Source organism: Pteropus alecto, unplaced genomic scaffold (assembly GCF_000325575.1).
Source record: "Pteropus alecto unplaced genomic scaffold, ASM32557v1 scaffold185, whole genome shotgun sequence".
NCBI classification, from domain to species: domain Eukaryota; kingdom Metazoa; phylum Chordata; class Mammalia; order Chiroptera; family Pteropodidae; genus Pteropus; species Pteropus alecto.
Window position 1 is genome coordinate 12,504,967 of NW_006438088.1, and position 25,858 is coordinate 12,530,824.

At 37.4% G+C, this 25,858-nt stretch overlaps 1 protein-coding gene across 1 annotated transcript; it reads left to right on the forward strand.

The window, feature by feature from the left end:
* The first annotated feature begins 506 nt into the window (after window positions 1-506).
* Window positions 507-25,435, forward strand: SLC18B1 (solute carrier family 18 member B1). The gene is made up of 14 exons (XM_006915406.3): window positions 507-716; window positions 1,863-2,002; window positions 8,038-8,133; window positions 8,472-8,545; window positions 9,781-9,928; window positions 13,001-13,157; window positions 16,983-17,119; window positions 18,656-18,757; window positions 20,003-20,094; window positions 21,585-21,680; window positions 23,345-23,419; window positions 24,103-24,196; window positions 24,294-24,343; window positions 24,553-25,435. The coding sequence occupies exons 1-14, from the start codon at window positions 674-676 to the stop codon at window positions 24,617-24,619; spliced, it is 1,371 nt and encodes a 456-aa protein (XP_006915468.1). The 5' UTR covers window positions 507-673; the 3' UTR covers window positions 24,620-25,435.
* The last annotated feature ends 423 nt before the right edge of the window (window positions 25,436-25,858 follow it).

Consider the following 25,858-nt stretch of genomic DNA (forward strand, 5'->3'; position numbering starts at 1 on the left):
AACGCCCTGGATTAAAACTCAAACACCTGCCTCCAGAAATCTTACTCCCAGCCTCTCCGCCGTGCTTCCTCAACATTCTATAATGAATTTTTTCAAATAACTGGTGCTTCACATCAGTGAATTCGTTTCCATTTTATTAATGTCTTCAGGGATTACACCACCACATCACTTACCCACTGCGAAAAATAACCCACTCTTAAAAAGAATCGGCATGAGCCTGATTTTCTAATTCACATCTTTCAGTTTAGCTACCATCTACCTTTTGTGTTCACACATGCTTCCTTTCTTACTTTTAGTGAGAATAAATTTTACTCATTTTACTAAACTGCATGGAATATAGACTCGTTCTTTCTATTTTCACTTTAATTTTTCCTCATACAGAGTGAAAAAGTACATTATATCCGAGGGGGTGGATTACAATAGCGTGTGTCTTAATTAAAAGAAAAAAATGAAAGGCCCTGCTCCACCCCCGGCCCGCCCCCGGCCCTCCTCCCGGAGCACGAAGTCTTCGGAGGCTGCGGCGAGCCCCTGGCTGAGCGCTGCCGGCGCGGATCGGCGATGCCAGGGCTGGGCTGAGCAGTCTCCGCTCTTCAGCTTGTCCTCTCGTCCCAAGTGGAGTCCAGGTCAAGAACTTGGACCCGCGAGCAGCGGCACCGGAGCCCGCGCACTGCGCATGGACGCGGCAGGGGAGCCCGAGGCCCCAAGCTCACCTGGAGGTGACCGAGAGAGGCGCTGCCGACGCGCCTGGGTGGTTTGGGCCCAGTGTCTTTATTCACGATTGAATTAGCTTTAGCTTGGTTTGTTTCCGAGACATTCGTGGGGCCTGAAGGTGGCGTTCGGCTCCGCGTTTCTTTCCTCTCTGGAAGAGGTTGAAGTTCGAGAATTGGAATGGTGTAGTCTCTATAATGACTTTCTTCTCTAGCTCTGGTTTTAAGTACTGTGTGTTTTAGAATGTATTCAGATAAGTATGCCATTAGACAACGGAAAGCCTTACGTTTCGAGCTCCCGCTGTTGTTGCTCCCTCTTTAACTTTCAGTTCTCTTCCTCATCTGTTCCAAAATTTTTACATTCTTAACACTTCCTCATGTTGCACAGATTTTCCCCCCTGTACTGCTATGACAAATTCTGAAAAGTAGAGCAAACTAAACATTTTTTTCTTACTTAAATTTCTTTTTTGCTCCAAACCATTTAATTTGAAAATGGCCGATAGATTTGCTGGATGTTTGAGACTGAGTAATTGACCTGATGTCTTTAAGTTAAATGAAAATTTAGCCCTGGGGATAAGGATTAAATTAATGGATGCAAAAGACCAGAAATTTGTGTAAAAAATATATTGATTTACGGATTTGTGAGACTCGTCTTTCCAGGAGCATACTATTGTATTAATTTGCCAATTAAATGCTGTAGTTTGTTTTCTTCTACTTCACTCAGCTTCAATACTGCCCTCCTATGCTTAATAAACTGCTAACATGACATCCTGGAAACGTCATTAGTTCATATAGCAGACGAGGCTGGTAACTGGAGAAATTAAATTATACCCTTTGGAGACCACCATGTTCCCTCATTCTTCTTGAAGGAATTTATTAAAGCTGAAAGAAGTAGGCCTTATAGTGGAGACAAAACAGATCAGATTGTTTGATAAATTCCGCACTGAAATTCTAGTATGTAAATGAAAGTGATATGTTTTCAAAACTACAGTGATGTACAAGGATTGTCACATTTGATTACGTTATATGAAAATAGCTTTCAGTTCATCAGATATTAACTTCAGAGTGCATCGTCTGTGCACAGAAGTGACATTTGTGTACTTTGATCAGTAGTTCCAATTACATGCTTGTAATAGTAGTATGTTTGCATTTTAGGTGATGATCCTCCAGAGAGTGCAGGAAAGACACCCAACTGGCTTTCGAGAGAACAGCTTTTTGTAGTGATATCGGCAGCTTCCATTAATTTATGTTCTATGATGTACTATTCTATCCTTGGACCCTTTTTCCCCAAGGAGGTAAGACATTTTTATATCCTTGTGAATTCTTAATTTTTAAAAAGCCTTTTGAATTATTTCATTTTACAATATGTAAAATATAAAGATATGAATATAGTAAAGGTGATATATAGAACATCAGCAAACTGAAGACTTCTTACAAAATATTTGATACCAGAGAAAGAAAATCTAGTCAGAAAGAACATCATCTTAGGAGGTAATTCATCTAAATATAATTGATCTTCCAAGGATTACTTTGCTTATCATGTAGTTTGATTAATATTTACTTGGTTTCTGCAAGTGGAAAAAAAAAGTCCACACTGAATAACTGAGATTTTAATGGTCTTGCAAAAGGGTTGTGTTAAGACAGTAACTCTGTTTCCTGGAGTTTGGGTTTATTGATATTTTGAATTAGGAAGCCATGATTCACTAAAATCCTTTTTCTGACTTGAATTTCTTGTGGAATCTAGAAGCAATGTTGGTGCCAAGGAGGAATTCTGCTTAATATTGACTGGTTCTTTCTAATCATAGACTTTTATATAGTGTCAGGGTCTATAGATAATGGCACAGACTCAAAGGGAATAACCCCTAGAGAATTGACCTGGAATCTGGAGGTCGATAGGATATAGTATGAAAAGAATGATACTGGCTTGGCTGAATATAATATGACCATGTGTTTTATACTTCACGTTCTTTGCCAAAGCCTCAACTTAGTCAGTGCACTGGCCCTTCTCAGCCCTCTAACTGCTTTGATGAAAGTCTGTGTGCCACAAAAGACGATAAAAATTGTTCTCCGCTGAAGAACAATACGGCTCTATACTCATACAATGCTGTTTAGTTTTCAGTGTACTTTTCCACACATTTATCCCAGTTGATCTCTGCAGCTACTCCATAAGATAGGCACAGTAATGAGAATCTCATCATGTTGCAAATGAAGAAGCCAACTCCGAAGTTAAGAGACTAGTGCAATCCAGTTCTGTTGACTGAATGAGGGTAGGGGGTTAAGGACTTCTCACTCTAGAGTATGCTAGGCTTTGGATGCTAGGGAAGAAAAAAAGATCAGGAAAATGTCCCTCTCTTGTCTGTCATCCTTTAAGAAAAGGTTAACCAAAATGTTATGAGACTCTAGAGGAAGGAATGGTGGGGGTGGGGAGTGTTGGGGAGGGAAGGAGAAGAAGGACTGGTACAGAAAGGGACTTCACAGAATAAATCTAAGGTGGATCTTGAGAAACAGTCTTCCTCAAGGTGACCAGCAGAGGCAGTGGTGTTCTAGGAAACAGCTTGAGATAGTCACAAGATTAGCAAAGTAAATAACTTGTTCTTGGAGAGTAGCAGACAAGCAGTGTGGCCTGGGCCTGGACCTGGGCCTGGGGTGGAGTGAACTTTCAAAGGAGCTGGAGGACCTGGGGAGGCAGGTTGGAGCTAGAATGCAAGAGTCCTTACATGCGTGGCAGAGATTTGTTCAAGGAGAAGTCATCAGAGGTGTTTGAGCAAGACAGAGTAGCTGTCTTTTCCTAACGTGAAGCAGGATCCGTGTTCCGAAAGTATCCAGCTGCTACTGTGGTATGTAGTCCTAGGACATCTTAAGTCACCATTCTGTGTCCATAGTGAATGTGAGAACATGCACTAGATGGAAACTGTCAAGGCCGCAGTGATTGTGTAAACTTTGCCAGTCTGTGTCTTCATTGATAAAATGGGGCCAGCTAAAAATACATCCCTTATTTCATTGTTGTTAGCTAACATGTAAAACAGCACTTAATGGAGATTCTGGCACATAGCGAAGACCCAATAAATGTTAGTTGCTGTAACCCTTATGTATTTTCTGCCAGATTCTAGAATTATATACTTAGATCTCTTAAGCCAAGAACATGAATACTATAACTTGACTAATCAATGTTCTTCTACATCTTAATTGACTCTTTTGATAACACCTTCCCTTTGAGGCACCTGTTCTAGTTTGCTAGGGTTGTCATAAAGTACCACACACTGGGTGGCTTAAACAGCAGAAATGTGATATCTCGCAATTCTGGAGGCTGGATGGATCAAGGTGGCAGCAGTGTTGGTTCCCTCTGAGGGCTGTGAGGAAAGGATCAATTCCAGGCCTCCCTCCTTGGCTTGTAGGTAGCTGAGTGCTTCCTCTGTCTCTTCATGTGGTTTTCCCTCTACGCATGTCTCTGAGTCCAAATTGCCCCTTTTTATAAAGGTGCAATTATTTTGGATTAGAGCCAACATGCTGACCTAATTTTAACTTGATTACCTCTGTAAAGGCTCTATCTCCAAATAAGGTCACATTCTGAGGTGCTGGGAGTTAGGACTGCAACATATGAAGTTTGAGGAACAAAATTCAACTCATAACGCTACTTGACCTTTGTGTAATAGAAAAGTCAACTTCATGTTTTGGCGTATATATAGCACAACTTTTTGCTAGGATGCCATTAACGTTATCTCTTATAATGAGATCTCTCTTGTCTCCATACCATTATCTCATGTGGTTAATAGCAATAGAAGGGGAATGGCTAATTCTGAATCCCATAGAATTATGGACTTAAATCCTGCCCAAGTTACTACATGACTATAGTATTGTAGGTTCAATGTCTCTACTGCTGCCACCAGATACTTAAGGACTGAATTTTAGGGGGGGACTTTTTAGAGTAAGGGGGCTCTTCCTAAAGTTTACCTGAGAATAATAGAGTTCACGTCTCTGGTTTCCTGTGGTGTTATGAGAAATATAGGGTTTATTTAAAGAGACATAGTCTGACATGAAAAGAACATTTTTGAAAAAGGCAAAGATTGAGTGATGATGATAACTTTACATATACAGCAACAATGTAAAATTTTATCTTAAATTGTGGTTAGGGAGAAAAGGTGAAGAAATGTGCTTATGGCTGTTGTAGAGAATGGATTTTGAGGGGTGTAGGAGTGTGGGTGTTTGCACATGCATTTCTGTATTAAGAGTAAAGTTATTTGCAAAATAGCTGAAGCGCTGGTGAAAGGATGATTCTAAATCGGATCTTCCAACCATCAATATTCACTGCTGGCTCCCGGTACAATGCCTGGCACATAGAAGGTGCTCAATAAATGACCATTGTCTGCCTGAGAAGACAGAGAATTGTGTAGTTCAGGTTTACACTTCGTAGTGTACCAAGTTGCCAATCCTATCTTAAAGAAATTAAACTGATTTTAACTCCTTGAAATGGCTATAGCTAGAATGTGATGCAAGGACCTACATTTCCAGGGTCTAAAAATGTTTTTCAGACCTTCTGTCTGTTTTTGTACATGAATTCAGTTGTACATCACCACTAATAGTAGCATTCAGAGTTCAAAAGAAGTAGGTTTAAAATAAATACCCTATTGTCTGTGGCAACTTTAGGAACACACTGATAGAATAGGCAGTCAACATTAAGAGGTACAGTTGATGGATGATATACTCCTCTTAAGTGTTTTAGGAGAACATAGAATGCTGGGGGAGGCATCTTTTATCTGTGTTGATGTCAGGAAAGAAAAATTTGGCTTCTTTAAACTGTCAGGTGGTTGGTACTAATATTAGAAACAGAGAACTAGACTGAATGCGCCTTGGCATGACTCATGCCAACATCAAGTAGCTTCCTGTTCTGGAGTTTTTTGACCAGCAGAGTGTTTTTTGTTTTTAGTAGAGTTCAATCCTATAGCTAAATGTGATACTGAGTAAGAAAACTCTTCCTCCTGTGTGTTTTTTCTTTACTCTTACACTACTACCATACTCACAACACTGACACCAGCTGTGTAGAGTTTTTTACCCCACACCAAGCCATTCTCTGTATCACCAGCTCCCCTCTAGCAAATGGGGGTGGTGGGCTGAAGATTCCAGGCTTCTAATCATGGTTTGGTCTTTCTGGTGGCCAGCTCCCATCCAGGAGCCCACCCAGAGTCACTTAATTAGAACAAAAGACATTCCTATTGCCCAGGAAATTTCAAGGGACTTAGGAGCTCAGTGTCAGGAACCAGAGTCAAAAACCAAATATTAGAACAGAAGATGCTCCCATTGTTCTTATCAATTACAAGGGTTTTAGAAGCTCTGTGCCAGGAACCGGGGGCAGAGGCCAATACATTTCCTGTTATCTCACAGATATCATAAAGGAGGCATGTCAAGATCAGCAGCTTGCTCGGTTTCATGGGTGAAGTAGAGCTCAAATTTCCTCAGCCAAGACTTCGTGCTTTTATTTATACTCTTAGACTCTCTAATTCTAACTTTTTGCCAGCTAAAGCTATCATTTTTGTTTTTGTTTTTTTTTTTTTTTGATGGAGGCTTTATTGAAGTATAATTAATATACAAAATATTTCACACATTTAATACATCCATCTTACTGAGTTTGGTTTGGACATATGCATATATACCTGTGACATCATCACCACAATGAAGATACTAAACATAGTATCCATCACCTACAAAAATTCTCTTGTTCTTTTTGTGAGATTTTTTTTTCTTTTTCTTTATCCTTTTCTTCCTCTCTTTTTGAGATAACAACACAACATGAGCCCATCTTTTTAACAGAAAACTTTTACACCCAATGAGCAATAATTCTCCACTTTCCCCTCCCTAAAGCCCCTGATACACACCATTTTATTTTCTGCTTCTGAATTTGACTATTTTGGATACATCATATAACTGGAGTTATGTAGTATTTTTTATTCTGTGTCTGGCTTATTTCACTTAGCATAATTTCCTCAAGGTTCATCCATGTTATTGCAAATGCTAAGGTTTTCTTTTTAAAAAAACGAGTAATATTCCACTGTATACAAGACCACATTTTCTTTATCCATCCGTCTGTCAATAGGTAGATATCTGGTTGTTTCTATACCTTAGCTATTGTGAATAATGCTGCAGTGAACATGGGGCTGCATATCTCTTTGAGACAGTGCTTGCAATTCTCTTGTATATATACTCAGAAGAGGGTTTGCTGGTAGTTCTATTTTTAACGTTTTGAAAACTCTTCTGTTTTCCATAGTGGTTACAACATTCTAGATTCCTACCAAATATATTCCAGTTTCTTCACATCCTCACCAACACTTATTTTTTTTTTTTCAGTAATAGCCATTCTAACAGGTATTAGATGATACCTTATTGTGATTTCAATCTGCATTTTCCTGATGGTTAGTGACCTCGAGCACCTTTTCATATACCTAGTGCCTATTTGTATGTCTTCTTTGAAGAAATGTTTATTCAAGTCCTTTGCCCACTTTTTAATCAGGTTCTTTGTGGGTTTTTTTTGTTGTTGTCGTTGTTATTGAATTGTAGGAGATTCTTATATTTTGGATATTAACCTCTTATCTAATTGATGATTTGCAGATATTTTCTCCCACTCTATAGGTTGTCTTTTCACTCTGTTGGTTTTTTCTTTTACTTTAAAGAAGCTTTTTGGTAGTCTCATTTTTCTACTTTTGGTTTTATTTTGAGTTAATTTTGTGAATGGTATAAGATAGGGGCCCAATTCAATCCTTTCTTATATGGATATCCAGTTTTCCCAATACCATTTCCTAAAGAGACTATCTTTTCCCTATCATGTGTCCTTGGCACTCTTGTAGAAGATCAGTTGACCATATGAACATGGGTTTATATCTGGGCTCTCTTCTGTTCCACTGATCTGTCTGTCTGTCTTTATGCTGGGCCCATACTGTTTTAATTATTACAGTTTTATAATTCACTTTTGAAATCAGAAACTGTGATACCTCCAACTTTGTTCTTCTTTCTCAAGATCATAAAGCTAATAATTTTTTTAACACAGTGGAACCATCAATTTTATTAGACTTAGGTATAACCACATACAAAACAACAGTTATATTTTGAAAATATAACAATTCTTTATAAGCATGATGAGTAAATTATTTCCATGTCAAGGGCTAAGTTTTAGTATAGTTTCCCTTACTTCCCCACCATGTTCATTTTAGAATAATAATTTTTAAGATTGCTACACAGATAAAGGTTACAAGAAGACAGTGGTCTGATCTAATAGCTTCATTTTTCCATGTAGATGCTAATTTGTCTTTCAAAGTCTGTTTCTTTTTCAATTTCTTTAAAGGCTGAAAAGAAAGGAGCCAGTAATACAGTTATTGGTATGATCTTTGGATGTTACTCTTTGTTTGTATTGCTGGCATCTTTGGTATTTGGAAAATATGTAAGTATTAAAGTTCATATGTACATTTTAATTTTTAAAAATTACATAATGAGTTATTCTAATTTATTAGTCTAGAATTTCCATTGATACCGAAATAACCATCATTATATTTTATGAATTGTGCCACTGTTGACAGTTCCATTCTTAGGGTAGATTGATTATTAATTTTTTTTATGTTTGTAAGAAACGTATGTTTTTATTCTATTAAGAAATTATTATTATATTAACTGCTCATATCTTTTCCAAATCATGTATTTCCTAATACAGTGGATTTGTTTATATCAATGTAGACTTGTAGCGATTATCAATTTACCACTCTTCTTTGACATTTATTATAGCTTGTACGTATTGGAGCAAAATTTATGTTTGTAGCAGGAGTGTTTGTCTCAGGAGGAGTTACAGTTCTCTTTGGGTAAGTCATGTTCTAATATGTTTGGAAGCTTCAGTTTAAAATGTTAATGGATTCCTTATATTAGTCAGCACCACTGATTGTCTGTTTAGTGCTAGGCAAGTGACTAATGGTGAAGAGTGTTGGGTGATATAGAAAACAGGACAAATCTTAAGAGCCTTTAGGGGATCACTAATAAGCTGGCTACTGAATCTGTTCATTAGGACTCTTGTGACTATGAGTGATAGAAGTTTAACTCACTTTTTTGAGTAACAGAAACGTTTTGGCTTAAGCAAGAAAGTGAATTTCTTACCTAGAGAATCAGCTGAAGAACATCAGGATACATGTGTTAAGATAGTGTCATCAGAAGTTCCTGGTTTTGTTTTCCTCTGCTTTGTTCTTGGATAAACTCTCCCCTTGAGGGAGCAAGATGGCCCTTAGCAGCTCCTGTAGGAAGAAAATGCCACTTTCATTATAGTTTCTAGTAAAGTCACAGAACGGAGAGCCCCACTGGCCTGATCTTTGTGGAAGACCCTGTCCCTGTATCAAGGTCACTGTAGCCCAGGAGAAGAGAATGCTCTGATTGGTCATGTGCTCACTTCTGAGCTTGGCAGCAGAATGGCTCCCTCCACTGCTCTTTCAAGAAACAGGGAAAATAAGTGCCAGAGGCAAAATAACTATGAACATTCTTAAGCATAGAGTCCTTAAACCAATGGCGTAGTGGCAAATAGTATGGAAGAGCTTACACAAGTTCTTGAGGGACATAGTGGAATGCTAAGAGTTTGGTAAGACTGTGATGAAGTAAGCTCAAGAAAACCTTCATACTGAATTGTTTTTAAAATGTTTCTTTTTTTGAGTGTGTGTGGGGTCTTCTATTTCCTGCATTCACTCATTTTTTTTGAGGGTTTGAGCCCCACCATGGCGTGGGGTCGGCGGGGGGAGCTGGAACTAAGCAATCTTCTCTATAGGTTGTTAGAGTGATTCCACATATTGCAAAAGGCCTTCTAAGTATTATCATTTATCAATTATGTCAGCAGAAAAGGGCAACTAAGCTCTTATTATGATTCAAATTATCAGAAAAAGAGAGATAATTTTCTTCTACTCAATGTATAACAAAGCAACTTTTAAAAAAATTCATATTCTAAAGATATTTATTTTAATAACTGTGAGTGAGGTACTTCTTGTTTCAATGAGTACAGTTAAAAAGTAAAAAAATTAAAACCAACTTTGCATTTGAGAATTGTCTTATTCTCTTTTAGTGTATTGGACCAAGTTCCAGAAGGACTGATATTTATTGCTATGTGTTTTCTAGTGAGAGTGGCAGATGCAATAAGCTTTGCTGCAGCAATAACTGCATCTGTTTCTATCCTTACAAAGACTTTTCCAAATAATGTGGCCACAGTATTGGTATGTATTTCATAATTTTTTTCTATTTTCTTTTTAATGTCAGCTAAAATATTTGTTTTACCTTCCAAGTCAAAGCTGGGGTCCATTCTACTAACCCTGCTCTTTTCTACAGTCTGTGTTTGTAACCTTTTACCTTTATGCTCAAACAGAAACCTAAGTGAGACTAACGGTATAATTATTGACAGCTTGTTGCTGAATTTGTACTTTGGGCGTAGAATCCCCCAAATGGGCAGTTTGACAAGTAAATGCGGTCCAAGCCAAATACTCTTTATACCACAGTTTTTAAAAAAAAAAAAAAACACAAAAAAACCCTCCCTAGTAGTATTTTGCTGTCTCTCTGTAGCCTAGATGCCTGGATTGGGTCTTGGCTGCCTGAAGTGCTCCTAAGGCTTTAGAAAAGAGTTATCTTTAATGACCAAACACTGTTTTTATACTAGAGTCCTTCCTCGACTTTTCCCAGATTCGTGGAGGGGATCTTTGAGATCATCTGGAAGTCCATAACTGCTTCTGTGCTGTCAGTCTATGTAGTGCACTCTTCTTTTGCTATAAAAGCCCTTCTGTAAGGGCTTACAGTTCTGTAAAGTGACTTGGACCCATCAGAGCCTCTTTTAAAAAGGCCGGAGGGTGAGTTTTGGGCCCTGCACACAGTGTGAAGGGGTGGGGCAAACCGGGGAGCAAAGCCCCATCCAAAAGGGTAACTCTGTTCCAGAAGGAGATTCCCACGTGGAACATGAACCCAGGGTGGACAGACCTTCTGAGTTTTTACCCAGACCCTGGTAGAATGTATTGATGTACATTCTTATGTATTGCCTAGGTGCCTAGACATGTGGTATTAGTGACGTACCAGATTCCTGTCCCAGCGTTTGGCTACTGCCTCCTTGACCCCAGGCAGGCTTTCCCATAGCTCTTTCTTTGGACCCATGCATCCTTGAAGGAACTTCTGGACAGCCCACCAAATGTCACCTCAGAGCATATAATTGTCCTCTAGACCTCAGGTCTAATCAGCTTAGTATCAAGCACTCCCTCATTTATCCAACTAATACTATAGTCTGAAAGTTGTGACCATCAAATAAACTATTCGCAGTGTAGGTAGGTATCTTCCCACTTTTTATTAAGCCTATTTATAGCTTGGTAGGCACATTTTAGGTTATATAGCCATTTGGTATGCAGTGGTGGCCATTGTGACAGGTATACTTTTTACATTTCCTGGAAATATATTTCTCAAAAAGGAATCAGAAGATTATTCCGTTGACATGCTTTGTAAACAAGGTTTTGTGGCTATACATGTTTGGAGCGTACATATGCTGTCCAGTTCACCATTGTGTATTAAGGCTTTGAGAAATTCTGTAGTAGAAATACTTTAATGTTCCACAACTGAATTTGACTATGGAACCACTTTTTAACTCTTAAAGAACTAGTGTTCTGTGGAACACTCTGGAAAGTGCTACTCAAGAAATATCTATTATGATGATCAGTACTATAATCCAATAGTTCATTGGATTTTCTGAATTGTAGCCAAAAGATAACAAAGTTAACATGATAGTTAATCTGGATGATTTTATCATGCATGATTAAATGTAGAATTCCTATATTCTTTATGAAACATTCAGAGTTATTATTGAACTACTTTTGTATCTTCTGTGAAGGCTGAGGATACAAGGCTGTAAGTAAGTCATAGGTCTCTGTGTAAAGCCCCTAAACTAGATTGATTTAAAATGACGTAATTTCTGTAAGAGTTCTGTAATAGTAAACTATTTTTTCCAAAGTGCTATTTTATTTTAATTTTAACAAAAAGAATTTTATATGCTACAAAATTCAAAAGTTACAAAAGGAAATATAGGATATAGTGAATATGTTCCATATGTTACAGTTCCTCACCCTTCATAGACACACCTGTTGTCCAGGCACCTAGTCTAGCATCACTCTCTCAGAGAAAGCAACAGATATTATAGGTTTCTTCCAGAGTGATTCCATGTATTTATGTACATACATGTACACACACACACACACACACACACACACACACACACACACACACACACACACTGAGAGAGAGCATGATTCCCTCCCTCTATTTTATTCACACTAATGGTAGTATAGTCTACAAACTGTTCAGAATCTTGCTGATTATGCTAACAATGAAATCATCTTGGAGATCTTTCTGTACCTGTACATGAAAAGTTTCTTACTCTGCTTCTCTTTGTACTTCACTAGTTTATTTAACTTGATGAATATTTAGATTGTTTACATCTTTTGCTATGGCAAATAGTGCAACAGACATAAACTTATACATATACCATGTCACATCTTTATGGCTATACCTTGTCACATCATTGTGGATTTGTAATTTTATCTCCCAGAAGTGGCATTCTTGGTCAGAGAATGTGTACATTTGTAATAATCGATCAGCCAGATCGCCCTCCAGTGTTCACTCACCAGCAATGTACGAGAGTGCTTTTTTCTTCATATCCTTGGCAGCGTAGAGAGTTTGATAGGTGATAGGTAAACATAGGTCTCTTGTGCTTTAAATGTTAATTTCTTTTAAAAGTAACAGCGAGCTTCTTTTTTACATAACTAAGAGCTTTGTATTTAAATTTATTTGTCAACAGTCTATTTATAGCATTTGCCCATTTTCCTATTAGGTACTTCATTTTTTTTCTCATTAATCAGTAGTACCTCTCTTGAGGACCTATTTGAGAAATTAGTCCTTTGTCAGTATTTTCCCTCTATTCTTCATTTGTCTTTTGTTGTTTTGCCATGCATAGTTTTTCCTATTTTCACATAAGCGTATTAATCTTTTTGAGTCTTCGTGTCATAATTAGAAAACCTTTCTAACTGTAAAGATTAAAAAACAAAACAAAAAAAGCCTCCCACATTTAATTTTTCTAGTACTTTTATGATTTCAATATGTATGTTTAAATTTTGGATCCATCTTGGGCTTGTGTGTGTGTGTGTGTGTGTGTGTGTAGACAGAAATTGTGAGATAGATTTTTTTTCAGATAGTGCCCATTAAATATTTGTTAATTTTTCAAACACGATGTATTAACTCAATTTTTTTTTCCCCATTTTTAGGGAAGTCTTGAGACTTTTTCCGGACTGGGACTAGTGCTAGGACCTCCTATAGGTGGCTTCTTGTATCAATCCTTTGGCTATGAGGTGCCTTTTATTCTTCTGGGATGCATAATTTTGCTGACGGTACCACTCAATATGTGTATTTTACCCAACTATGGTAAGACTACATTTATTACTCATTGTAAAAACCTTAGGCTATATAAGATGGGGGAGCAATGTCACACTTTCCTTCCCAGTGGTCTTTGCAGCTAGCTGTCTGTGCAGCACAGCCCAGGTGCAGGGACACAGGCCACAGTAATGGGAGTCATCCTGGCCTCAAAGCTTCATGCCCTGTAGGAGTTAACTTATCCTGTAACAAAGCCATGGGCACAGCTGCCAAGGTCTCCACGAGGAACATACTGGGTACAAGTCTGCACACTCAGGGAAGCACAAATATCTCACCAGGTATTTATTTATTGTTTGGTTATAGTTCCTTCTTTACGGATGAAATTTGCCAGGCAAGGGTCATCTTTTTTATGAGCAAGCTTATCTAGTAACATAGTTGGCGTTTTACCTTTATCAAATTACTAGGAGAACAAGGCTAGAGAATTAGCTGGAGAGGAGAGAGCTAAAGAATGTTGCTAGAGAGGCACCACCACCCTGAAACACACAGTGATGCCTGTCCTCTTTCTTCACCAATAACACCTTAACAAGGATGGTTCTGTATTCCAGCATGCTGTGCTGTGCTCAGACTTGGTTCACAGATGAACACTTGACCGATAACTAAGAAACTGACGCCAGCTCAGATTCTAAAAAAAAGAAATAGTTTTTAACCCTTTACCACAATGTAGAAGAAAAAAAAAGACTTTGCTTACTAATTAATGGTAGGACATGGTATGATTAGATGCTGCACTGACCCCAGCATCTCTTATTCCTTGAGTCCCAGCCTGCTCTCCTCATTTTCTCCCCTTAATCTCACATTTTGATATCTTTTTCAGCCCCCTCTAATCGCCACCAGCCTAGTTGCTTGGTACTTATTTCTCTTCATTCCTGTTACTCCTCAATTAAAATTTCCCTGCATATTCATTGAACTTAGCAAAGTCCCAGCTAGCTGTATTATTATGAACAAAATGGTTTGACAAACTTGAAATTTATGTACAGAAGGATCCTATAGTTAGATTGAGTGGAAAAAAAAAAAAAAACAGGTGCAAAAAAACCTCTTAAGATTATTAATGTAAGGCTGTAAATATAGATTTAGGTGTTGCCATCAAGGAGTTTTAAAAATTATTGTTTTAGGAGAGCTTATAGATAGAAGCTAGAAAATTAAATTTAGTTATTTTGATAATATTTGCAGAATTTTTGTTCTACTCCATTTATTTACTTCCTTCTAGACCCATGGACAATGTGGCTTTAGCTTCAGTGGCTAAGTTAGCTTTGGTCCCTTCCTCTCTCTCATCCTTTATATCTGCTCTCTAAGTCCCCTCTTCTGTACTGCTTGAAAGAAATATTTCTAAAACACAGTAATTTTCTAAAACACAGTCCTCTTATGAAAACCTCTAAATCTATGAAACGTGAACTTTATCCAGAAAGCCATTAGGAGCTGTTGTTAGATCTCAGCAGGAGGGTCACATGAGCTGGAATATTTCCCCCTCCCACTCAACCTAACTCTTACGCATCCTTCAAAAATTAATTTATATTACCTCTTTTGGGAAGTTTTTCTGAACCTTCTCCATCATTGGACTAAACGCTGAGTAAGTGGAACTGCAGTGCTCAGTATTTTTCCTTCCCCCCACACTCGAAGGGTACCCCACTTCTTTCCTCATTTCCCCATCGCTACCAGTAGTTTCCTTTGGCAGGCATTATCAAGCAGGGAGTCATCCCTCTCTAAGAAGAATATGTCAGAATTGGAGGGAGCAGAGAGAGTACTGGAGTGGCTTGGAAAAGCCTCCTAGGTGATTCTGACATGTTTCTCTAAGCAGATATTACCCTAAGTTTTCATTACCTGAGTTTCTTCAACAGCTTAATTAGATTCATGTGTTTGTTTTCACGGACATTCAAATATGTTATCTTGGTAACCCTTTTCACACTTTGGTTTTAGAGAAGGGGACCATTTATACCATAATAGCTTGTCTTATACCATAAATGCATAATACCTTTTATATGCACAAGAAATGTAACAGATTAAAGTTGATCTTTTATAATTTATACCTTAAAGATGACTAATAAACATCTTTAACATGCAGTTTAAAATCCACGTCTCCTTGTGGCACTACCACACTCAGCCACACGATGGTGCTTGTCATCTTTCTAAGTCTGACTACAAGCTGTCCTGGTAGTTGAGCATCCTGGGCTGTGCTCAGATTTGGTTCACTATTAAATATTTGGTTGACAGTTAAGACACTAACACCGCAGTTTACTTTATGACTCATATCCTGACAAAGTCTATATGTAGCACTTAAAATGGTTGGATAGTTGAACCATTCTTTGTGCTGTTTTGTACTTTGTCCATACTGTATCATTATTCAACAAGAATTTTTTCAGTAATGAACCGCAGTGGATGATATTGAAGAAATGAGGAGAAACGAGTGCTGATCGTGGCTCTCAAAGAGCTTCCTGATCCAAACTTAGCCAACATCACCTCAGGCCTGGATCACTGCAACTTCCTCCTAAGTGGTCCTCCGTTTCCCTTCTCCACGTGGCTACAGAGAGGTTGCCTTAAACCACAGATCTGATTTATCTAATTTTCACTCCTCGTTTGAAATCTCTAGTGATTTCTCAGGCTTCTTAGCATATTTTACAAAGTTCTGCACAATCTTATCCCTACATTTTTCTGCAGTATGATCTCCCCCTGACTCTGTAGACATGCCCTGCCCCAATCTCTGTCCTCCAACTTTGCTTCTCTTCTTTCATTTTCTCAAGCACAGAATAGTTCTTCCTTACTTCTGAGTCTTAGATGTGCCATTCCTGGAATAATATGCCTGGATTATTCTTTCCTTCTTTGCTTACTCGTCTCAAACTCCTTTAGGCACCAACTTTTTTTTTTTTTTTTTTTTAAGGAAATCCTCTCAAATGCTCCAATAGGTACTATCCTAGCCCAATACCTCTTAGTTCTCTTCACTTCTTATTGTAACTCCTCTGTGAGGACAGGCTCTTTGCCTTTGTCTGCCCAGCATTTTGCATGGTACCTGGCTCAGCAAAGATTTTTTTCAGTAAATTAATTGGAAGATGGGAAAGCCACCAAACAATAGGAAACAATGTAAAACGAAATGTAGTTTAGGTGCTAAAATATATGGTATAGACTTGAAGTGCAGCCGGAAACCAGAGAAAGGTACAATTTGTGTAATAATTAGGGACATAGCCAGACCTTACAGAGTGAATAGAGTTGGAAGAATTAGAAGAGGAAAAAGAAAGGAGTCATAAAATATGACTGGAGGCTTGAAAACAACCATGCCTAGTTGGGGGAATGGTGGAAAGGAAGGTTAGAGCTCAAATGACCTTAAGTGCTAAATGTAATTTACACATGATTCAGTAGCACCTCTACATTCAGTGTTTTCTTTGCTGGCAGGAAACAATTGTCTGTTTTTTCTTTTTTTCTTTTTGATTAACTCAAATTCTTCCTCAGCACATACATATTGTTCCTTGATAAAGTTTCTGGCTTTTCCCATGCACTAAATTAAATTTTACATATTCTCTATGCTATCTGGGGGAAAGCCTCACTTGCTGCTAGGTTATAACCTATAACCCTTTCTTCTCCTCACACCCAGATTCTAGTTGATTCTTTTTGAATTTGAGACATTATTTTTGAGAAAACCAAATGCGGCCTCTAGGTTTGAGTAACTTATATGCAAATATAGATAATATACAATTTTAGGCAAACTCAGAGGTACAGTTATTTTATTCCTAGGTAAAGATGGCCTTATCAGTTTTACTTTTCAAAATAGGTTAAATTATAAAGTTAAATGATTTAAATTACTTCAATTTTTTTCTTCATTTTACCCCGAAGAGTCTGATCCAAGTGAACACTCGTTCTGGAAACTCATCACTTTACCCAAGGTCGCTCTCATAGCCTTCGTCATCAACTCACTCAGTTCGTGTTTAGGCTTCCTTGATCCTACCTTGTCTCTCTTTGTTTTGGAGAAGGTAAGTAGCCTGATTGCCAAAGGGCTCTGCATTGTAGAAGGTGGACACAGATACTTGCTCTCGGGCCCTGCTTTGTGGAAAGTTCTCTGAGTGGCGGCGAAGAGGAGGCGGAGTGAGAATTGTACAGTGAGGTAGCCTGTACCTTCGTCTGTGATATCCCTGTAATGAGGGGTTTGATTCAGTGTAAGTCAAAGAAACCTTTTACTATGTGGCCCCAACATTGAGCTCCAGTCATCATAGGCTGAGCTCGAGTCATGATAGGTCTAGCTTACATATCATCCTCCCTGTTTAACAAGGATGGTTTTCCTCTGTTCATTTGAATTCCAGTGGGGAACTTGGGGTACTCAGTGGCTCGTTTAATGTGAGGTGTCCTTCTTCTCTAACAGATCCCCTTTGAGCCCACTTACTTCAAAGGCTAATGCATATGAGCGAATGACTATAGACTATATTAATCAGGTATGGAGAGAAGAACCAAGAGCCATTCCATTTTTTTTAGTGCTGGAAAATAAATAACGAATTCTATAAGGTTGATATCATAGAAATTTATTCTTAGATGTTCTTGAAAAAGATTATTAATAATGCAATAGAGTATATTACTAAGTCTGGTAGTTAATTATATTGGAGAATTAATATACATCTATAAAGGCAGAAATCTATCAATTGCAGCCCACAATGACTTTATGTTAGGCACTAGAATTCAAAAAGCACAGTTACCAGAAACACAGCCCTTTCAAGTCATTACAGACAGTGTTGGGTATGTGAACTACCCAAAAAGATAAACTTGGAGACTGTAGTTTTAATGTGTGGCACTAGGTTTAGAGAAGAATAGAATATCATTATTCTCTTATCATTAAAATGCTTAAGCAGTAAGCATCCAGGACGTAACACATGAGAAAAATACGTTATGGTGACACATTCCATACACATCAACAGTGTGTCTCTTGAATGGTCATTTTTTTCTGTCCATAAGGAGTTGTGTCTAAACGATGGAAAAAATTTATAACCATTCTCTAGTAAACCCAAGTTGCTCATGTCTATCTTATAAGAAATCTTTAGAAATGTATTTTCCTATATTTCTATCCATTTTTTTAATCCTTTTGTCCTTCTGATTTCTTATTAGTTGTTTGAATTGGCAGTTTGCTGTCCAGTCATTGGTTGCCCAGCCTTTTAGGGTGAGAATCAGAAAATCTAGGGCTAGGTTCCAAGAACCTCTTTTAACAAGTTCTCCAGGTAATTTCATGCACACAAATGTTTGCAAAGTACCAGTTTACATGTAAAAAGCTGTAATTCATAAAAGCAAAATTATGTTAAGTGCTACAAAGTGAAAAATCGAGGACTTCTGACCTCCGGTTAGGTTGTTTCCCCTCATAGAGAAAAAGTAATCCATTTACAAAAGTAAGTCAAAAATTAGGAAAGGTGCTGAATGTTATTAGTAGACTCATGGTAAATAACAAGAGCTGAAGAAATAGTAGACAAAAGGTATTTATTTAAAAAATGACTTAACCATGTAACTTTGATCCAAGATTTCTTTCACAGTTTCATTTACCAGCTGGATATGTGGGACTCGTATTCCTGGGTTTGGCCTTATCCTACGCCATTTCTTCACCTCTCTTTGGTCTACTAAGTGATAAAATGCCAGTATGTACACATAATTTATATTTAAGAATTGCTTTTGTATGTTTAGACCAGTGGTTTTCCATCTGTACCTCTAGAACTCCAGAGGTCCATTGATTAGAATTGACGTATTTTTTTTTTATTTCAGCTTTATTAGAATTGACATTTTTTTTTTCATTTCAGCTTTAATTGACAAAATTGTCAGATATTTAAAGTGTACAGTACCATGTCCATCACCTCACCTACTTATCTTTTTTGGGGGAGGGAGTAAGAACATTTAAGTTCTAATATATTCATTTTTTTTCAAGCTGATGGAGAGGTTCCACTGTGAGGTTCCAGTGACTTCCAACCTGCCATCACCCTGAACATATTTACTTTTAATTGCTTCCTTGGGAAAAAAGGAATCTTATGTTAAAACTTAAAAACCTACTGGATCAAACGTTCTAAAGGAAAAAGATTCCTTGATGCAAAATTATGGGTTGATTTTAATAATTAGGGCAGAATCCCAGAGGTAGTTAGGACTTGATCAGATTGAGAGGAGATAATTCAGTTTTTCTGTGGGAGTGAAAGGACTGACCATGTCATGCGAATTGGTTATTCCGTAGCCATCCTGACAGAACAGCCTTTCTATTCTCCTTTAACTAGGTCTAAGCCATTTAGTCCAGGTGACTAATACATAGAATGAGTACTGTCAACCAAGATTCAGGCTTCTATGGCTTTAGCACTTATTTTTTGCATTTCCCCTCTGAAGATTTGAATATATTTTTATCAAGACCTAAATTACGTGGAGATTATGAAGTAATCCAGGTGACAAAAAGCACATGTCTTAAATAGTATTTGGAACTGGGTTTTAAGACGTAGTCTTATATAACTGAGCCACTATGGTACACTTATCATTTTTAGCCTGCATTCAAGTCGTTTATAAGGAATAATGTTATTGGGTACTTTTTTCGATAATGTGAGTTTTCTAGCTGTTTTACCTACTAAGGAGTTCCTTTCAGTGACTGCTTTTTAATAGTATTATGTTTGAAATAGTCCATCTTCTGCAAAATCTGCAGTCCACTGCCTTTCTAAGGAAACCTGCCTTTTGTACATTCCCTGTCTCGGGGTATGTTGTCCCAGCTTTTATATTTACCATCAACCTTTTTCTCTTAAATGTAAAATTTTGTTTTATTCAGTGTATTTAGTGTTTTTTTTTGTTTGTTTGTTTGTTTTTATTCTTTGATTATGGAGGGTTCTAAGAGTTTCTTTGGTCTCTTTCTTTACCAGCATCTAAGGAAATGGTTTCTGGTTTTTGGAAACTTAATCACAGCAGGGTGCTACATGCTGTTAGGACCTGTCCCAGTCTTGCACATTAAAAGGTAATTTTTTTACTTCTGTATTTTTAGCTGAAAAACATTAGGAATTATTATTTTTTTTAATTTTGGTGTAATGCTGATATGGCTTAGTATTTCGAGCCTATTATGGAAATAATTACTTTGACTTAAGACTATATTGAATTGTTTTAGACCGACAGTATTTTACCTTACTAGAAGCTAGCAGTGGTACAAGCAAACAGGAATGCATAAGATCTTGGAAGTTAAGTGTCAAATGAGAAATATGCTTATTCTCCCTTTGTGTTTCCATTGCACACTTGCTTGTATTTTATTTTTAAAACAGAATTTGTTGCCACCTGCCTTTAGTTGATAGTTCTTAGAATATATTTTTGTTTTTGTACTCCTACTCCTTAAGGCAGGGGCCAAATCTTTTATTTTTTTTCCTGTATCATTCTTAGCATATAGTAACTGTTCATTAAAGCTTGTTTAATATAATATAAAGTGAGCCTCTTAGACTTTTTCAGGTACTTCTGGGATAAAGCATGATATGGAATGAGCAAGGATTTCAGAGTCCTTCAGATTTGGGGTTATATCCTGGCTTTGCCATTTACAAGATATGTGAACTTGGGCAAATCATTTAATCTCCAAAGCCTTAGTTTTTTTTATCTACAAAAAAGTCAGTAATAGAACTGTCGAAATAACTTTCTAGGCCCAAGAAGCCGTTCCTGCCTGGGGTGCCATATCAGCAAACCGAAGCTTAGATAACTTTTGTGTCACAATAAGTGCAGTCTATCTAGTCAGCCAATCCCCAAACGCCAAACTAACTCTGGGCCTTCTCACCCCGAACGGGTGAGACTGAGCCAATCAGATTTTTTCCTTTTTCCTCTTCTTTGTTCTTTATTCTTTATCCTATGAAAGTTTCCTGCCTTCCGCCCTATTTTGCAGTTCTCCAAAAGGAGATTGTCTACTTCACAAAGTGTTAAATAAAGTTTGTTTTTATTACCTAAATTGTCTTCTTTAATCATTTTGGAAAAGTACTTATATCACAGGGATGCTGCAAGAATTCGATGGAGTAATGGATGTTGAGTAACTGATACAGTGCCCGACACAGTACAAATATTAGTTTCCTGTCATTTTACCACTTTCTTTCTATGCCATTTTTCAGTCAATTGAATTTCAAAGTCGAAGAAACAAAGTTAACATTGGTATTATCACCAGTTTTGAAAAGATAAGTTTTGTATGGTGATAAGAAGGCCAATTGACTCTAGGTGCATGTTACATGTGACCAAAGACATTGAGATATAGAATGAATTGACTCCCGGTCTTCCCCGCCCCCCCCCCCTTGCCCCTTGCAAATATAAGGAGCTAAATAAAGGATGTTGTCACTGAATGAAATGGAATCAGATGCAAATAAGGATGAGATTAGTCCTGGAATCTATGAAAGGAACTTCTCTGGGATCCTATGTGCCGTCTTTAGCATGAAGCTTTGTGTCATTTAAAATGCTATTTTTTTTTCCTCCAAAACTCTTTTGCAGTCAGCTTTGGCTGCTGGTACTGATGTTAGTCGTGAATGGCATCTCTTCTGGAATGAGTGTAATTCCAACTTTCCCGGAGATTCTCAGTTGTGCATAGTAAGTTATTTCCAATGCTTGAAGAGCTGTATTTTGAATAGCAGTGAGCATCACAGGGTTTCTTGAATTTCTCAATTTTGTAGGATGTTCGATATTTTTTCACAATACTAAATTGTCATGATTTCATGTCACACACTATTGTAATATAAGTAGGATATGCAATAATACGATGATGTCAATGATAATATATACTCATATTAATATAATAATAGGTAAAATGGGTTGTGGATAGAGGTTTAGTGGTTTATGCCTCTGTACAGATATACTTTTAAAAAGACAAAGCAAAACGGAAAAGCCTCAGCATTGTTCCTTTCTTATGGAGGAGGTCCATGCAGAAACATAGAGTGGCCAGGTAAAGTGATTCTAGTTCCAGTGTCGGGGGGATTTTGCCACACTACCAAGCTGTTCTCTCACACCAGATGGATGTCCTACAATACAACTCAATTCTGACACTGGCAACACAGAGATACCATCAAATTTCACAGTTTAAGAGCTCAATCTCATAAGACTGCCCTTATTTTAGATGCCAAACATAAGTCCAGGTTGTCACCTATACTCCTGACTGACTGGCTGTATATCAAAGGCTCCCATGACCCCCTCCTTGGGTTTGATTGATTTGCTAGAGCAGCTCAGTGAACTTAGGAAACCAGTTTACTCACTAGATTATGGTTTATTAAGAAGGATAATAAAGGGTACGAATGAACAGCCAGATGAAGAGATAAGACAGGGTGCAGCCCTGAACAAAGGAGCTTCTGTCCTTGTGGAGTTTGGGGCCGTGCATGGTAACATATGCAAGCGTTCTGGTTCACCAGGGAGGAAGCTCTCTGAACCTCGTCCTTGTGGGTTTTTCTGGAGACTTCATTATATAGGCATGGTTGATTAGATCATTGTCCACTGGTAATTGATTTAACCTCCAGTCTCTCTCCTAGGACTCGGGCAGTGTGTATGTGTGGAGGGGTGGGGTGTGGGATCTGTGACTGAAAGTTTCAATCCTCTAATCACATGAGTGGCTCTCCAACCCACATCTTTAAGCCGTTTTTCAAAGATCACCTCATTAATACAACAAAAGACTTATTATTTTCATCAGGAAATTCTAAGAGTTTTAGGAGCTCTTTGCCAGAAATGGGGACTAAGACCAAATATATATTTCTTATAAATCACAATAGCACACCAGACATTTGTTACTTGGCCATCAGTCTTTTGTTTAGTAGGCATGGTGATGAACACAAAGTGAACTTAAGGGAGTTCATTTCTCTCTGATCTTCAAGGAGAATATTGGAAATTAGGCTGTATAAATTCAGCAGCCCTCACAGGAGTAAGGAGCTGCCCCTGTATTTTCTAAAAGTTGCCTATTGTTCTCTTTACATGTCAATCTCATTTTAAAAAGTTCTTTATTCATTATATATTTCGCAGAGCATTTAGTGCGAATGGATCATGATTCTTAATATCGTATCATATATGCACCAAAATTATTTTTAGAAAACCATGAGATTAACATTAGTATGAAATTCTTCAAATTAGATTAGCTTTTTATCTCAGAAATAGAGTGTTCTTGCTGTTAGTTTTGTCCAGATTATCTTTGGTTTGTTTTAATTTATCTGTCATGCACAATTCTTTCATGCAGGTTTCCCTTTTAACACAGATACAATCTTGTCTCTCTGCAGTGAAAATGGGTTTGAAGAAGGATTAAGTACATCGGCGCTCGTGTCAGGTCTCTTTAATGCAATGTGGTCAGTTGGGTGAGTAGCCATAAATTCCATCCACACGTGAAAGATGGAAAATACTATCCCTATTATACAATGAAAAAATTGGGATACTGAGACAAATGAGTTGCATGAAGGCACATAATTCATTTAGGGAGGAACCAGTGTTTTAACTCCCCCTCTGACTCCAAGATCATTGGTCGTACCAGCAGTTTTGATATTTAATCAAAATGGCCCCATATACTTTGTCCTATAAAAATGATATTTTTAAGTTCCTTCATCAGGAGTGGATCTCAGTTTTTAAAATTTATTCATTTGTTTATTTCTCACTTTCTACTATACCAGAGGGATAACGAGGCTGGCAATGTAGATATCATCAGTAAATATATACTGAATTATCATTTTTAATACAAATGCTGAGAAGAGTAGAGAGAATAAAGATTCTTCTGAATTCCTGTCATCCTTTTTTATTTTCCTATAAGGCACCAACTTTTCAGAAGCAGTTATAATTTTACAATTGATAAAGAGCATCATCATTATCAGGTAGAATTATTTTCTTATACCCAATGCTATGTCCGGGAATTGCTTTTTTTCTTTAGCACTGTTTTCTTTAGTTTCGGTTTAATAAAGATCTATGACTAGGGGATCATGCAGCCTTTAAAACGGAACTTTTTTTTTTTTTTGCACTTCCTAATACAGTTTTTTTTTCTTTTCATTAGTGCTTTTATAGGACCAACGCTGGGTGGATTTCTGTATGATAAAATTGGTTTCGAATGGGCAGCGGCTATACAAGGTCTGTGGGCTCTGACAAGTGTGAGTAATCAGCCTTTTATTTTCATATTTTTTTACATTTGTGGAGAAACATGACTTGGAGAATTGACATTGACCAGTACCTTTAATTGTGTTTAAGGGATTAGCGATGGGCTCGTTTTATCTATTGGAGTACTCAAGGAGAAGAAGGTATGGTCAACTCTTGAGCTTTTTTCTTCCTTTAAAACTCGGCCTGTGGGAATGAAAAAGAAGGACCACTTTACCTTTCTTCTTCCAGTCAGCAGATTTCTGGGCGCTCTGAGCCTCAGGATTTGATAGACACATTTAAGGAGGTAGCTGGGTACTGAGTTTTTTAATGTGAGAAATTTTGAGGTTCTTTTTTCTTTTCTTCAATGTAGATCGAAAATTCAAAAGAATCTTGGCACAGAGGAGGAACAAACTGCTCTCTTGCCTGATGAAATCTAACCTCAAGAATCTTGGACTGATATAGGATTGGGAGACGATGCTCCTGGCCTTGAATATTAAAGCTGGAAAGTTTGAAAAATTTTCTTAATTTTGTGCACAGAACTTCACGAGCCCCACAGCAACATTCCTGGAAGTGTCCATGTGTTTTTGGGTGATCTGTGTGGGGCTGTACTTACTGTCGTTCTGCAAAGCTGGCTTGCTGAACCAGCCATATTTGAAGCATTAAGTATGAGAAGAGTAGTTGAAAATCAGCACAGGTTTGTGTTTTTAGGTGACCAAACTGAGCCTTGAAGATATTATTGACTCCAGGACTCCTGTTTCCTCTGTTTACTTTTTATTGTAAATGTACTGATTCTGTGCATGTACCTTTTTATATTAACGAGGAAAGAAATTATATGCTTAAGGGAAGCTTAAGGAAAGTTGATATGGTTATAATATAAAAATAATAAAAAGATGACTCACATGTAGAACAATGACTATGAAATCAGTTTTTAAAAGATATGCATTATCTGTATCTGAGATTTTTGTTCCTGTTCAAAGGCAAAATTCCTGTCTACCATGCAAAAACTAACATTTCCTGACCCGTGGCTCTTCTGAAAATTTTGTTTGTATGAAAAGTATAAGAATAACATTACTTGAGAGTTCAAAGGCAAAATTCCTGTCTACCATGCAAAAACTAACATTTCCTGACCTGTGGCTCTTCTGAAAATTTTGTTTGTGTGAAAAGTATAAGAATAACATTACTTGAGACTTTTATTTTTGTAACATACTTCGAATTATGATCTGGATTAATAAACAATACTTGGCATAACATTATTTATTTCCCTTAATGCCTCTTTCAGTTTTGTTTTTGTTTTTGTTCTTTAAACATATTCCTAGATGTCTCCATTCCTAGAACAGGTGACCCCACAAAAATGCTTGTTGTATGATAGGGAAGGGATTCCTCCTACTTCATGTAAAATTCATGCTGTTGTTTGAAATGAGAGAATCTCTCTTAAGCAGCACTTATACCTTCTGATCCACTTTCATGATGTAGTAGCCATATTTACCTTTTTGTAGTAGAAGAAATGGTTTTATCTATTTACACATTCGAACATATAATTGAATGCCTTCTCTGAACTGACACTGTGATAGGTGCTATCTTTGACCAAAATAAACATAATCTCTGCCTTTATCTAACTTATATTTCAGAGCAAGGGCTAAACAATAGATAAATACCAGAATCTCCAATTATCTTAG

Excerpts from the sequence above, each read along its gene's own strand:
- SLC18B1 (XM_006915406.3), top strand. The coding sequence starts at position 674 with ATGGACGCGGCAGGGGAGCCCGAGGCCCCAAGCTCACCTGGAG. Across the intron at positions 21,681-23,344 it reads GAGATTCTCAGTTGTGCATA|TGAAAATGGGTTTGAAGAAG; the intron begins GTAAGTTATTTC and ends GTCTCTCTGCAG. Across the intron at positions 24,344-24,552 it reads GAGTACTCAAGGAGAAGAAG|ATCGAAAATTCAAAAGAATC; the intron begins GTATGGTCAACT and ends TCTTCAATGTAG.